This window comes from Papaver somniferum, chromosome 9 (genome assembly GCF_003573695.1).
Source record: "Papaver somniferum cultivar HN1 chromosome 9, ASM357369v1, whole genome shotgun sequence".
Taxonomy (NCBI): domain Eukaryota; kingdom Viridiplantae; phylum Streptophyta; class Magnoliopsida; order Ranunculales; family Papaveraceae; genus Papaver; species Papaver somniferum.
Window position 1 is genome coordinate 25,743,332 of NC_039366.1, and position 14,175 is coordinate 25,757,506.

The window sequence follows — 14,175 nt, forward strand, 5'->3', positions numbered from 1 at the left end:
TTTTGTTGCAAGTTGTGAAGAAAAAGGGAAAACTGTATATCGCCACTGCTGTTAGCAATTAGCGGGGGAAACTACCACCCAGTCTCTCCGCCCAATAGAAGGTAATCACAAAATCAAGCCACAAGAAGAAGTAACAGACGTACCACGACAATTACAAGATGGAACCAACTCCACCACAGATGAACTCGAAGTTGTCAACATCGGAAGTGAAGAATCTCCACGGCCCGTCTCCATTAGCTCGGCTCTATGCACAGAGGAGCGCATAAAACTTGTGGACCTTCTCAAGGAATATCAAGATGTATTTGCATGGACGTATGAGGAAATGCATCGCTTGGATGAAAAACTGGCCACTCATCATCTACATATAATACCTGGATCCAAACCAGTCAAGCAATCTCCAAGATAGTTCAGACACGATGTGGAGGAGCAAATCAAGACTGAGATTCAGAAGTTTCTAGCCGTCGGCTTCATCAAACCCATTCAACATCCTACCTGGTTGGCAAATGTGGTTCATGTAAAAAAGAAGAGCGGTCAAATTAGGTGTTGTGTCGATTTTAGAAATCTGAACAAATGTTGCCCCAAGGACGATTTCCCCTTCCCGACATTGATATGCTAGTCGACTCCACTAGTGGACATGGCATGTTCTCCTTCATGGACGGGTACATAGGCTACAATCAGATAAAGATGTATGAGCATGACGCAAGTAAGACAGCTTTTCGAACTGCTCACGGAATTTTTATTATACTGTGATGCCTTTCGGTTTGAAAAATGCTGCCGTTACCTACCAACACGCCATGACTGCAATTTTCCATGATATGATGCACAAGCAAGTTGAAGATTACGTGGATGACATAGTGGTCAAATAAAATACCCAAGTGGCCCACACAGAGGTTCTGCGACAAGTGTTTGAAAGATGTCGCGAGTACAAACTGAAAATGAATCCTTTGAAGTGTGCTTTTGGCGTTTCCTCGGGCAAATTTCTAGGATTCCAGGTAACTGCTGAGGGAATCAAAGTTGATCCATCCAAGACCCAATCCATCCTCACGATTCCACCTCCACGAACTGTGAAAGAACTCCAGAGATTCATGGGCAAGGTAAACTACATTCAGCGTTTTATATCTGGTTTAGCCCAGCTTATTCCTTCATTCACTCCTTTGCTGAAGAAGGGAGCAAGTTTTGTTTGGACCGCGCTACAACAAGAGGCATTTTGGAAGATCCAACAAATATTTCCATCCCCAGCCGTCATGATATCTCCTGTACAAGGAAGACCATTGTGCCTCTACATTGCTTTCAGTGATGCTACCGTTGGATCTCTCCTCGCCCAAGAAGATGATGAAGGAATTGAACATCCTATATACTACTTCAGTCGAACTATGAGGGATGCTGAACTCAGATATCCTAAGGCATAAAAAACGTGCTTAGCTCTAATTCACTCCTTTCAGAAGTTTAGGCATTATCTGTTTTCAAACAAAGTGGTGTTGATATCTAAGGCTGACCCTGTCAAAATTTTGCTTTCAAAACCTCCCTTGATAGGAAGGCCGGCCAAATGGCTCCTCCAAATGTCAGAGATGGATATAACATGCGCCTCTCCAAGGGCTATCAAAGGACAAGCAGTTGCGGATTTACTAGCAGCTTTCCCGGGAGAAGGAACCACCGCAACGCATGAAGACCTTCCTGGAGAATTTCCAGAAATCTCTTTTGTCAAAGAAGAAGTGTGGCTACTATATTTCGATGGCTCTGCCACCCCTAACAATAATACTGGAGGAGCGGGTGTAGTTCTGGTGTCTCCAACTGGTGAAGTCTTTTCGCATTCCTTTAAGATGGACTTTCAGTGCACCAATAATTCAGCGGAATATAAAGCTTTTCTCATAGGGTTGTCGCTGGCCAAACAAGCAGGCGCCACGCACCTGGAAGTAAAAGGAGACTCTAAATTACTAGTTAACCATATGAATGGAGTGTACGCACTAAAAGAGATAACACTGGCTCCGTATAGATCTGAGGCACCAAGGTTATTGAATTACTTCACTGATGCAACCATAACTCATGTCGGTCGAAGCAACAACAAACACGCTGATTGCCTAGCCACGTTGGCCTCGAAGCAGTAATTCGAAGGCTTAGAAGAGACTTTGACAGTGAGGAGACGGAACGTAGCATCGAAATGGCTCTTATAGTCTAAGGATACAAAAGCCAACGATTGGAGGACACCGATTATCCAAGAGCTTAACAGTTCGCTTTCCCAAGGAAAGGTTAGTCTCAATACCCTACAAAACTTATTCATGCTTCAAGGAGTGTTGTATCATCGAAACCCATATGGCTCCCTGTCGAGATGTCTCGGCGATGAAGAAGCACATCCACAACTTAACCATGTTCATGGCGAAATTTGTGTACAAACGTTGGTGGTAACTCTTTACCGTCGTCTTCAACGCCTTGGCTACTACTGTCCAGATATGGAGACTCAATGTCGATCACTCCAAGGGTCTTGCTCCAACTGTCAAGCACCGCCACATCAATTGGAGGTCTTTAACATTGGCCACGTTGGGGACTGGCGAGAGCCATACGTCAGTTACCTCCACGACGGTATGCTCCCTGCCAATAAGAATGACGCAGCCAAGATGAAGCAAAGAGCCAAAAGATTCGTATTTCATGAAGGAAACCTATACCGTAAAAGCTTTGGAGGTGATCTGCTGCGATGCCTGACAAAGGCAGAGATCCAATTATGCTGAAGGAGACACATAAAGGTGAACACCAAGGGAAGAAGAAACTATTCCTCCAGATACGCGAGAAATACTACTGGCCAACTATGGAAGACGATGCAGCGGCGTTTTTTCAAAGGTGACACGAACGCCAAATTCACGGGAGCCTCATCCACGCACCTTCTATTCCCCTGCACTCGGTGAGCAGTCTTCGACCATTTTACAGCTGGGGACTTGACATCATTGGGAAGATCAACCCGCCATCGTCAAATCAGCATGAATCTATCATAACTTCAACGAAGTACTTTACTAAATGGGTTTAAGCCATTCCTATACGAGGGACTACTGGAGCGACAACTGCAACATTTATTAAGGAATACATCATTTGTTGTTTTGGAGTGACTAAGCACATCATCACTGATAATGGCACTCCCTTCGCCAACAAGCAAGTACAAGAGTTACTCGAAGAATACGGAATTAAGCAAGTCTTCTCTACTCCTTACTATCTCCAAGGGAATGGGCAAGCCGAGAGCACCAACAAGACTTTAATTCGGACTCTCTGCTGAACAGTACATGATAATCCTCGGACATGGAACGAGCAATTACCCATAGCGCTATGGGCGTATTGGGCGGCACCTAGAATCTCTACTGGCGTTTCTCCATATTCACTCGTCTATGGCGCAGATGCAATTCTTTCAGCAGAGATTAAAATTCTGTTGGCTAGGATTGCGGCCGCAAGTGGAGTTCAATGGAATGAGGCTGAAGCATCGAGTGCCAGAATAGCGGAGCTAGATACTCTAGACTCCAAGAGAACTAAGGCAGAAGAACATTCTCAGGCATACAGAAATAGGGTCTCCAGAGCATATGATAAAGCCGTAAAACCTCGAATCTTTCAAGTAGGAGATCTGGTGTTGAAGACTGCTAAGCACATTCCGCAAGACATGTCCGCACCAAAATTCTCTCCAAAATGGGAAGGACCTTATGTGGTCACAAAAGCCTACAACAGTGGGTACTACAAGATTGTCAAAGAAGATGGAGGAAAGTTGGAAGCGGTCATCAATAAAAAATGGCTCAAGTCATACTACGCCTGACCATTGCTCCCACCTCTCGCCGTTTCGTAACACGGCCATCCAGGCATTTTTTCCTTTCCTCCCTCGTGTCTGAGTTATCAAAATTTTATTTAGTCAAGACGTATTAATGAAAATTCCATTTACTCTTTTCCGAAAACTAGTACAATTCAAATAAAAACCAGACGTTCTCATGGCTGCATGTTCAAAACAATAACTCAGAAAAGACCATCCAACAAGTTGTAGTTCCTTGAAAACACCATCTTCAGCCTCTCCTAATACCTTTCAGTCATACTCTTCAAGTCCTGGATTGCCTGTTCTACCTTTTGAGATTCAGCAGTCAGAGTCTTCTCCTCTTCCAAAATGGCCTTTGTAACAGGAACAACGTTTGCAAGGATGCCGACTCGGTCAACCTTGATGATCTCAAGACGGTGCCGCAACCAACTTACGTAAAACTCCAGGGATTCTCAGGTAGATACCATGTTCTCCCACTTCTCAAGACGTCGCGAATGGATGTGCCTTCCATTTCGACAATCATAGGCAGGAGGCAGTTCACCGTGGTAACTAAGGAATATGAACAATGTCGTACCATGTTCCTAGTCACAATGTGGCCATATCTTTTCCATATTTTTGTGTACAAAGCCACGAACTCCTTCCGCACTAGGAATTCACATATGCTTTGATATCTAAAGGATAAACATTTCATGTGGATATAGAATGGCAAGCCTACATTAGGGTATTCGTAGCAAGAAATACCCAAATTTGCATTTTCCAGGTCTGCAGTAGTTGGCGTACTTGAGTTTGAAGGAAGAGGAGTGGCCAGATCGTCATCATCGACCACAATCACGCATGTTCCAGATGGGTACCTCTACACAAAAGAAAATCTCTCTTCGTTATCTATTGATGGCGATAAGTAAGTATCCATTTGTCGATGAAAGCATACCGGTATGATTTACTTGACTCGGAGGATCCACATGAGGGAGGTGTCACGAGGTCCGGGTATTCGCCCACACTAAAAAAACAACAACAACATAACAACAGTATTATGAAGAAAAGAAGAATTATCACTTCAAGATCAGGAGGTAATTGAATTCATACCCTGGATACGAGCCGCCTACGTTTGGCTGAAGAGTCTGGATGGCTTGAAGATGATTCACTTCTGTTCGACATAATGGAGCAATACGAATTCAAGAAGAAAAGTCTTTTTCCGAACTGAGAAAGACAGTCTAGCTTCACCTTCATATATATATATATAATATATATATATATGATGGAAACCCTAAGAAGAAATAGATGCCGGACAACCCCAACGGGACTGATCCGATAGCCAAGGATTCAACCCTGACCGGGTAATGTTTCTCATTGAAACCTTAAGGAAGACCAGAAGGAAACGACCAGATAGTCAAAGGACGGATGCGTTTCTCCAGCTTGAAGCCCTAGCATAAACACATTCTGAGGATATGAGGCAGGCACTTTCCTAGTAATATTTGCTTACTCTAGCTTGGCCTTTTATCGCTTGTCTGTCACCATCTCATGCTTACCCCGTAACAATGCTATTGTTACGTGCTAAGCAGGGGACTTAATGTTGATGGTGGTTTTTAGTCCAGGGTTAAAATTGTAAAACCTCACATTTAATATGCCGTCATTCTGCAAAGAGACAGAGCCATGTAAAAGTGATGAGTGTTCAACCTCTTCGCTGGCGCATTAATTGAGCAACTCAATATATTCACATAAAATTTATTTAGAATGGTGCATGTAGCAATAATACCAGATATTCTATAAATTTCGGCACCTTGCCTGTATTTTTAATTAATATAAGTTTCTTTGAATGCTTTTTGTGCTACGTTCCCCGGTTGAACCCTTAATATTGATATGGCATGACAATTTGTGTTCACTCGTAGCAGAGTAGCACGAATTTCCCCAAAATATCAAGGTTAAGGTCCTTGCATAAAAGTATTCAATCGCAAAGCATACTGCTCTCTGGCAATAAACTTAAATAACTCTGTGTCAACACACAGAATTCAATCAATTTTGTGATAATTCACAAGATTCAAATATTAACCTGATTTGCAAAAATTAGATTTTTGCGCCCTGCGCAGTATATTAGACCCCGGTGGTCGAAACTAAGCTTAGGTAAACTAGGAAATTAATCCTCCATGGATTAGTAGGTGCAAAATCCTATCCAAAATCAGAAAACAAGGAATAAAAGGATCCGCGTAATAGGAGTAGCAACAAAGGGAGGTGTGGCCATGCCATAGGCCAGCGGGCGCCACTTGCAAGTGGCCACGCCCATGTTGCCCGACCGGCCCCTATTTCCCATCGACCAATCAGGTCGCTTTAAATCCGCCACGCACACTGGAAGTGTGGCCACTCCCATGCTTGGCCGACCCCTCTTTTTATCGACCAATCAGGTTGCTTTAAACCTGCCACAGTATAAAAAGAGGCAAAATTGCGCCAGATGGTCACAATGTCAAACTGGCTTTCTAAAAACCACGCCATTGTGATAATCAGCATGCCAAACATGCCAAACGTGCCATTCCGCTCCGGCGTGCTAGTGGCATGCCAAACATGCCATGCCGCGCCAATACGCTAATTGACATGCCAAACATGCAAAACGTGCCACCATGTCGCAGTAGCATGCCGAATGTGTCAACGTGCCATAAATAGTGCGCCTACGTGCTAACCCACCTCCTGTTCGTGACCAACTCCATAACGAATTCCAATTAGGGAATTATAATCAGAAACACGACTTTGCTTTAGTGGCATCAGTCGAAACCCTAATTTCCAGTTGTGGCCCAAATTACGCCACTTTGGCCCCACAACATGCCACGAGCCATGTGGGACCGACAAACCCTAAAAACGGCGCCATACTATAATCACCCGTGGCCATCCTTGCGCCTGTGGTTATCCCCATATTATGGCCCGTTATAATTCTTTTAATGTGGCCATGGCACCGATTGCATGAAAACGCCACCGTGCCGGCCATGCCACACGCGCTAATCAGGGTTTTGATATTCCGAACCCTAATTTAGCTAAAGTTGCCACGTCAACCAAGTCAAGTAATTCTCCTAAGGACTTAAGTTTGATATAGCAACAGGGTCCAACGTTGCCGGAGCCATATTTGTGTCTAACACCAATATGCCAAAATAGATGCCACGGCTACGCCAGGCGTCACTGTGCCACTGGCATGCCGCTATGCCATCATACCATCGGCATATGATGCCACTTTTCTATTATCATATGCCAATGAAATGTGGCCATAATCAACGGCCACCCTTTCTCACAGGACACAATCTCAGTCGTCCAAATTCGCCACAGAATTGACAAGCATGTGGCAAGTTTTAGGCGACCATCCAAGACAAGCCTAATAGCATCACATGTTATTTTTCCTGCGGCAAGTCTATTGACTTTGAATTTCCACACATGGCTATCTGCTACTTAGTTGGCATACAATTAATCATAATAGCTAAGTCTTGCATACAAGACTCGTTCAACAATCTTCTACACATTTTCCACAAAAATGCTCGAGACATCAAATATGTCACAAACTGGGGGATGCTCATCAGGGTATTGGTCTGGCGGTTTACAGCGTGCGGCGTTCAACACGCCCATTATAAGAAAGTGTCAGAAAGCAGGGCAGTTAGTGGCGGCAAGAAGTAGTGGGTGTAAACTAACCAGTTTCCTTCATAGTGGGAACGTGGTCTCTGGCATTTACACATGACCCCACTTCTCCATCACTCAATCACTCCCACTTTCTACGAGATCAGGGTGCGTTCAATATAACTTGTATAAATAGGTTTTATACAATTTCAACAAAACAACAAGTTTTGGTTAGAACAACAACACAGTGTCCAGAAAAATACCAAAGAACTGATAGCTTACATTCTGCAAGCCAGTTCCATATTCTGATACAAGTCATAAAATAGCCACACCTTTAGAATTAACCATTCTGGTCTCAACACCTTCTTCTCTTCCCTCCCTAAGACCAACCCTTCTACTTTACTTTGTGACCGAAGCAAAACTGGAACGGTCATTTCTTGGTTTAGGCCAGGATTGTACATATTGATCTCTCGAATCTAAAGTACTCCCGTGCAGTGCATTTGTTTAAGGTTTGGGCTCGTTTCTCATTAACACACCCATATTTATCAGAACCAACAGAAACAGTTTTCACCCACAAACACTTTTCCATAGGAAACTTCTTGGTTGTACTTCAAAAGCCAACCAAGGAATCATCCCTTAGATATCTTTGTTTTCTCTCTTCAATTATATGGACCTACGTACCCTTCTTAATTTAGTCTTTAAAAACCAAACAGTACTCTCTTTCTCTTAGTCATCATGCACTGTCCAAATCTCCTTGCTTGCTACTCAGCGTAGCAGTTTGAAACATACTAGAAATTTGTCTTGTGAAATGAAAAATTCAAGTAAATGTGCTTCTTCTTCTTCTACTTGTGCAGCAGCAGCAATTGATAGGGAAACCATTGAAAAGAATAGAAGAAGTCATATGAAAGCTCTTTGCTTCAAACTTGTCTCTCTTATCCCTCCCACTACTAGTACTCATGACAACAACCATTCCTCCAAGAAGGTACTGTACACAGACTTACAGTTGCATACACAAAATCTTTCTCTTAATCTCTTTGATCCAATCTAAACTTAATTTCTTGCGCAGGATATATCTCAGATAGATCTGATAGATCGAGCAGATAATTCACATACAAGAACTGACAAAGAGAATAGATAAACTCAAGAGAAAGAAAGATTTATTAACAGCAACCACGTTGCCGAATACTGATCACTGTGGTGATCAAGATATTATAACTACCAATGCTGCTGCTGTTGTTGCTGCTACTTCTACTTGTTCATTAAATACGTCTACTGAGATTTGTGGTAACGATTTATTGGATTTGCCGATACTCCAAGTAAGGAACTTTGATAGCACTACTTTGGAAGTAGTTTTGATAACTGGGATGAACAAACAATTCTTGTACTATCAACTAATTACTGTCCTTGAAGAAGAAGGGGCTGAAATCGTCAATGCTAGTTTTGCTACTGTTGATGACAAGATTTTCTATACAGTTCATTCTCAGGTGACTTCATATCACGCCGATAACATTTTCCGGTTAGTAGTTGCCGTTGTATACTAACTTTGTTTGTTGAATGTATGTCACAGGTTAGAGATGGGGATATGTGACAGATTGAAGAAACTAGTTTCGAACTTTGGCATGAACTAAATGTAGCAGACCTTTTTGCATAAATTGAAAGCGAAATGCGAACAAACTTAAACTGGAATTCTGGGTATTAGATGATTGGAAACACGAAAAAATCTGTTTTATTTAACAATTTGCAACCTTCTAGCTAACTGATTTGGTAGTACAAAGCACTCTTTATATATAGAACAGGGTTAGGCCAAACTATGATACATATTGCAAACGAGCCTACCTGATTTATGTGGCCGCTAAATGAAAATCAATTCAATTTAATTTGTAACTATGCAAATGTAGTAGGTACAATCCTATTATGATCACACACTTGGTCTTTTACCGAATGAGAAATGTTTCGTAGAAGCGGAACCGATACTAATCTCATGTTGATCAGTAGATTCCCGTTCACCACTTCGTTCATTGCCACTTCTAACGGGCGGTAGATTTGGCATCGGTATTAATTCAGACGGTGAGACTCGTCTTTCCTCATTTGGACCAAGGCGAGCTCTAAATGGATCATTATGTCTAGAATTGTCATGACTAGAACTGTCATGCATTGGGGAAGGTGATTCGCTATCCCAATGATCGTTTGCAGCACCCATGTAATTTCGATGCATAGGAGACATCTGAGGGCTATTGGCTTCACTACTGCGATTGTTTTTGTTATGCAAGAGATGTACCGGTGACATGCCATAGTGTGGCGTGGATGGCATACTCGAAGTTGGCGTACTTTTTCGGCTTTCTTTTATTTGTTTTTTTGCTTGATGATGCCATTTTTTTAATGCTACTGCCACAGTTGGGTTGAATATTGCGGTCTTCATGTTCGAACCCATCTGTGTTCATTTACATAAATCACGAACCAGTTAGTAAAATCAGGGAGCATTGTCTTAAAATTGCGCAACAATGTAAGGCATTAGTGCCGGGGTTATAGAAGGAAGAAATTTCTGCTAACCTGAGTAACCAAGGCATAGAGAGGTAGAGTGACATAGCTGCATAGGATTTGTACAAAGATCCTGAAATTTTCATGCCAACATAAAACAATGTTAGAGATTGTCGAAACGAGCTTTTAGCATTCGACAAAAGTTGCAAGCTCAACACAAAGTCACAATGCTGGAATGGAGAGATTACTAGGTTAGACACTCACCCCATTGAAATCCTGATAGCCACATCTGCCGCTTTCTGGTGATAGCAAGAACTGAGCCCAAATTCATACTGAAAATTTTAAACATGAAAACAAATTTAGACCTTTGATATTATAAGACGTTATTCGAGCCATTTTGAACAAGTTTTGAATGTATCTTACAGTAGTATATATGAAGAAAGCCACTTGAAATGCATTTTGAAAGAGAACAAAATGAATCAAGTAGAGAATGAGACGAGGACTTCTGAACCAAAACAAATCATCAGCTGGTTTTACTGTGGGCACTCCTTGTACCACATCTCCTCTATCTTGTACATGTAAACCCATTTGTGTTATAATCACTTGTAATTTCGTCCCTACGGCGAGTACAATCTGATGATCAAGTATGAAAAAGCCAATAAATTATACTGAACTTTAATTTACAATTGAAGTTTAAATAAATTTTGATTAATCTTGCTTACCAGCAATGGAATAAAGGGTAGCCACAAGTAAGAGCGCCATCCTGCAGTAATCAAAATGTTCCAGAGGATTAGAATAGGCATGCGCCCCGAGTAAAAGGAACATACATTTTCATAGTGTTCTCACTGCTACTTACCATTGGTACTGGCCATTAAGAAAAGTAGGGAAAAGAACCAGAGCACTGGACTGCAAAAGTAAACACAATAATTAAGATCAGTACTAAAGAAATAAAACGGTCCTCAAGTCAGCGGTGCCATTATCGTTATAACATCCAAGAGCTGTCAATGTAAATGTTGATATATGTATGTTAGTTGTACAGAGGCTGCTAATGCCAGTAAGCGCACAATATATGGTTGTTGTACCGTCTCTTGCAGGGTTTAATAGAGGCGGCTTTGTTTTCTAAAAAAATAAATTAGCAAACAGATATGGACGCACCTAATTCCAACAACAACTTTGAAGTCCTCTTCAAGAGACCTCCTCATGTATTTCTGAAAATCAAATTGGACAGCACTTTGTGGAGCCAAATGTGCCTGAAATTGAGATTAACTATTATTAGATATTCGCCGCCGAATACACAATTTTAAATCCAGTAAATTGTTATCAAAGGAAGATTTAGCTCACCATGATAAAACCATGTCTTAGTGTCAAATAATCTACCTTAGGAACTGATCTAACGAACTGCCTAAAGAAACACGTCTGCATCAAACGTTACATTTGAAGAAATTAAGCTCAGCTCTCTTGCAAGTATGATCAAGATATGCACAAGTCAACAATATGCAAATTTAGTACTTACAATCCAGAGGAGAATCGTGGATCTACTCCAAATGCTCATATGCCTTCGCCCAAATGTTGTATCCCTTGCATACCTAAATCTATCAGGATCTGCCCAAAAAAAAAAAGAAGTTATTTTTCACACAAGTAAATTATTTATTACAGCTATGTAGTTCTAGATTTAGGATTGAGCTAATTAAGAACTAATCCGTGGTTAAAATACGAGAAAAAAATGAAATGCAAATAGTTCATAGTTGAGGATGTAGGATAAACGATAACTCACCATGTGTGAACTGATATTCGGCAGATTTAGTTTCCTTTTCCCAACTATTCCATTTTTTCATCTGATATTGGACCAATACAACAATCAAACTCAATCACCAAAACTTCACAAGAACTAGCTTTACCAACTTAGTAATTTTTTCACCATGGACTAAAATAAATTACCTTAGCCCTGCCGAGAGCCATGGTAAATATACAATAAAGCACGTGACAGACTGCCAAGACAAAGATGAATATGTGGAGTTGATGGATGGCAGTCTTTGACACAAGTGGTACTTTTCCCTGCAAAATATGAAACCAAACACAAAAGACCCTACTCATTAGATATTTCTCTTTATGTCATTGTACTAGGTGCAATAACTGTAAGCATTCACAATATGAACCTAAATTTAGATTCAATAATTTTGGTTCAGTGAAAATCAATTTGACAAATGAAACTAAAAATAAAAATGAACCTGCCTTTTTTCCACAATATTTCTCCGCATAATTATTCTCTGATTCGACTTCTTTGTCTCTTGGGCAAGGATGCCATGTATTTCCAACTTTTTTGGGTATACAAAGCTGGATTATATAATCTTGTGTAAATGTTAGCAGCAGTGATATAAACCCCAGTAACATAAGCTCTGCAACAACCACAGACGAGAAAGAAAGAAAAAACAATAAGTTTCCAATAATTCTTTCATGGATGGATTTATAACTTCATGAGGAAGAGAGTAGAATTTATACCTGTTTTGACCACTAGTAGTGCTTCATAGAGAGCTTTTTTGTGTTTCTTGTGGAACCACTACAAAATGGAAAAGAAAGTGTTTAGTTTTGTATATGTAAGTCATGGGTAAATGTTGCGCTCTGTTAATGGAATTTGAAGGGAAAAAAAGGGTGACTAGTTACCTCTCCAATGAGCTCGAGAACATGCTCGATAACAATGGAAACTAAAACGATTCCAAAACAAACAACTGCAACAGCCCATGTCGGGGTTTCCTCTAAACTACGATCGTAACTAGTCTTGTCTGCCATTGTATTGACGGATGATGCAAGATAACTCTCTATGTCTGTGGCAACTCTCTATACTTATTGTTCGTTCGCGCAAAATGGACTGAGTCTTCTGAGAATTTTGGAATTTACAAGAATTTTATGAAGTAGAGAAGAAAGAATTGAGAGGGATGCAGAATGTGGAGAAGATGATATGGAATGGAGTAAGAGGTATCTTGGGTTGATATGGAAACTGACAGTTAATGGTCAAATATGTTATTTTTGAGATTGGCGAAGGCCAAAATGATAAAAAAAATCATTCTCTAACGATTTAAGTGGTGGAGATAGACTTTGACTTTTCAACTAATCATAGAGGAGGATGGGTAAGAGAGAGTGCTGACCAGTTGACTAGACCAGATGAGCTTTTCTGTTTTCATATGATCTGTCCCTGATTATGTTAAATAAACAAAATAATTAACTTAAATAAATTAGAAGATTAACATAGCACCTGCAGCACAAGGAGGACACGTACAAATTAAGAAATAGTCAAAAAAAATTGATGCTTTCAAAAAATAATAAATAATAAAATAAATAAATAAATTTGCCAAAAATGACTTGGTAACTGTATTGTATTATCGGTTAAACAATGAAATTCAATATAAATTTCAAAATTTTGAATGAAATAAGTAATTTTGTTAAAGATCACACTATCCTAAGGGAGATATGGCTATCTCTCAAGTCAACAATAAGCGAATAGTTGCATTATTCCATCTTGATTACTCCAACCATGTGCTTGGTTAGATTTTTTTTTTCTACCGCATAATGTTCTGGTGAATACAAAGGGAGAGTTAACACTAAATATTAAGGGCAATAGTATGGGACTTTTATACATCATTCTTAATTTACATGGTCAAAGGTAGCCAAGAATTATTACAATGCAGATTACATAGAGATATTGGTAAAAAAAAAAGAAAACGCCGTCGCTAGTAGAGGTATAAATTTGCTCGAGAGAATACAAATCACAAAATTGGTTAAAAAGACCAAAATCAACAATTTCTGGATAAAATGGACAATTAGATTTTGATACTGTTTAAATAGACAAAAATGTAAAAATAGGCAGGATGTAACCAGTTTCATCGTGCCCATTTTCAAATATTTTTTCTTATTTTTAATTTACACAGGATGTATCCAGTTTCATCCTTGCTATTTTTTAAATTTAAGCTGGTTTCATCCTTACTATTTTTTTTGACCATTTCATCCAAACTATTTTTTACTCGTCCATTTGAACCGTGATTTAAAAATATTTGGACAAATGACCCATTTTCCGAATACAAATCTATAAGTAGGGATGGTATGTGTTGCATAAATTTTTGTACATTCCAAGCAAATTTGTATCCCGTATTAACAAGGTTGAAAAATAATTCTGGACAGACCAATTTCAAAAAACCTGAAAAAAAAAACATCATACTCTAAACAACAACTGTTAATTTTCTTTTTGACCGAAAAATCAATCATGGTAACATTGATCGTGACAGTAATAATTTTATTATGGCATGTTTTCAATTTTTGATAATTACATAAGCAATGGCATATTC

The 14,175-nt window shown here is 40.0% G+C and overlaps 3 protein-coding genes across 4 annotated transcripts; 2 read left to right on the plus strand and 1 right to left on the minus strand.

Moving 5' to 3' along the window:
• The first annotated feature begins 2,447 nt into the window (after positions 1 to 2,447).
• LOC113311617 lies at positions 2,448 to 3,784 on the plus strand. The gene is made up of 2 exons (XM_026560434.1): positions 2,448 to 2,676; positions 3,264 to 3,784. Exons 1-2 carry the CDS (start codon positions 2,448 to 2,450, stop codon positions 3,782 to 3,784), a joined length of 750 nt encoding a protein of 249 aa, XP_026416219.1.
• Positions 3,785 to 8,103: 4,319 nt separating this feature from the next.
• LOC113311618 (transcription factor bHLH162-like) lies at positions 8,104 to 8,965 on the plus strand. The gene is made up of 2 exons (XM_026560435.1): positions 8,104 to 8,342; positions 8,461 to 8,965. Exons 1-2 carry the CDS (start codon positions 8,169 to 8,171, stop codon positions 8,899 to 8,901), a joined length of 615 nt encoding a protein of 204 aa, XP_026416220.1. The 5' UTR covers positions 8,104 to 8,168; the 3' UTR covers positions 8,902 to 8,965.
• Positions 8,966 to 9,068: 103 nt separating this feature from the next.
• Positions 9,069 to 12,837, minus strand: LOC113310590 (MLO-like protein 6). 2 transcript variants are annotated; one of them, XM_026559313.1, is made up of 14 exons: positions 12,500 to 12,837; positions 12,338 to 12,395; positions 12,071 to 12,234; positions 11,777 to 11,893; positions 11,613 to 11,673; positions 11,352 to 11,440; positions 11,180 to 11,254; positions 10,994 to 11,088; positions 10,695 to 10,744; positions 10,561 to 10,601; positions 10,262 to 10,471; positions 10,103 to 10,170; positions 9,911 to 9,971; positions 9,069 to 9,791 (listed from the first exon to the last, which is right to left on the minus strand). In XM_026559313.1, exons 1-14 carry the CDS (start codon positions 12,623 to 12,625, stop codon positions 9,279 to 9,281), a joined length of 1,728 nt encoding a protein of 575 aa, XP_026415098.1. In that variant the 5' UTR covers positions 12,626 to 12,837; the 3' UTR covers positions 9,069 to 9,278. The 2 variants fall into 2 exon arrangements, with proteins under 2 accessions (XP_026415098.1, XP_026415099.1); XM_026559314.1 differs by lacking the exons at positions 12,338 to 12,395; positions 12,500 to 12,837 and having other exon boundaries at positions 11,777 to 11,895; positions 12,072 to 12,228.
• Between the last annotated feature and the right edge of the window lie 1,338 nt (positions 12,838 to 14,175).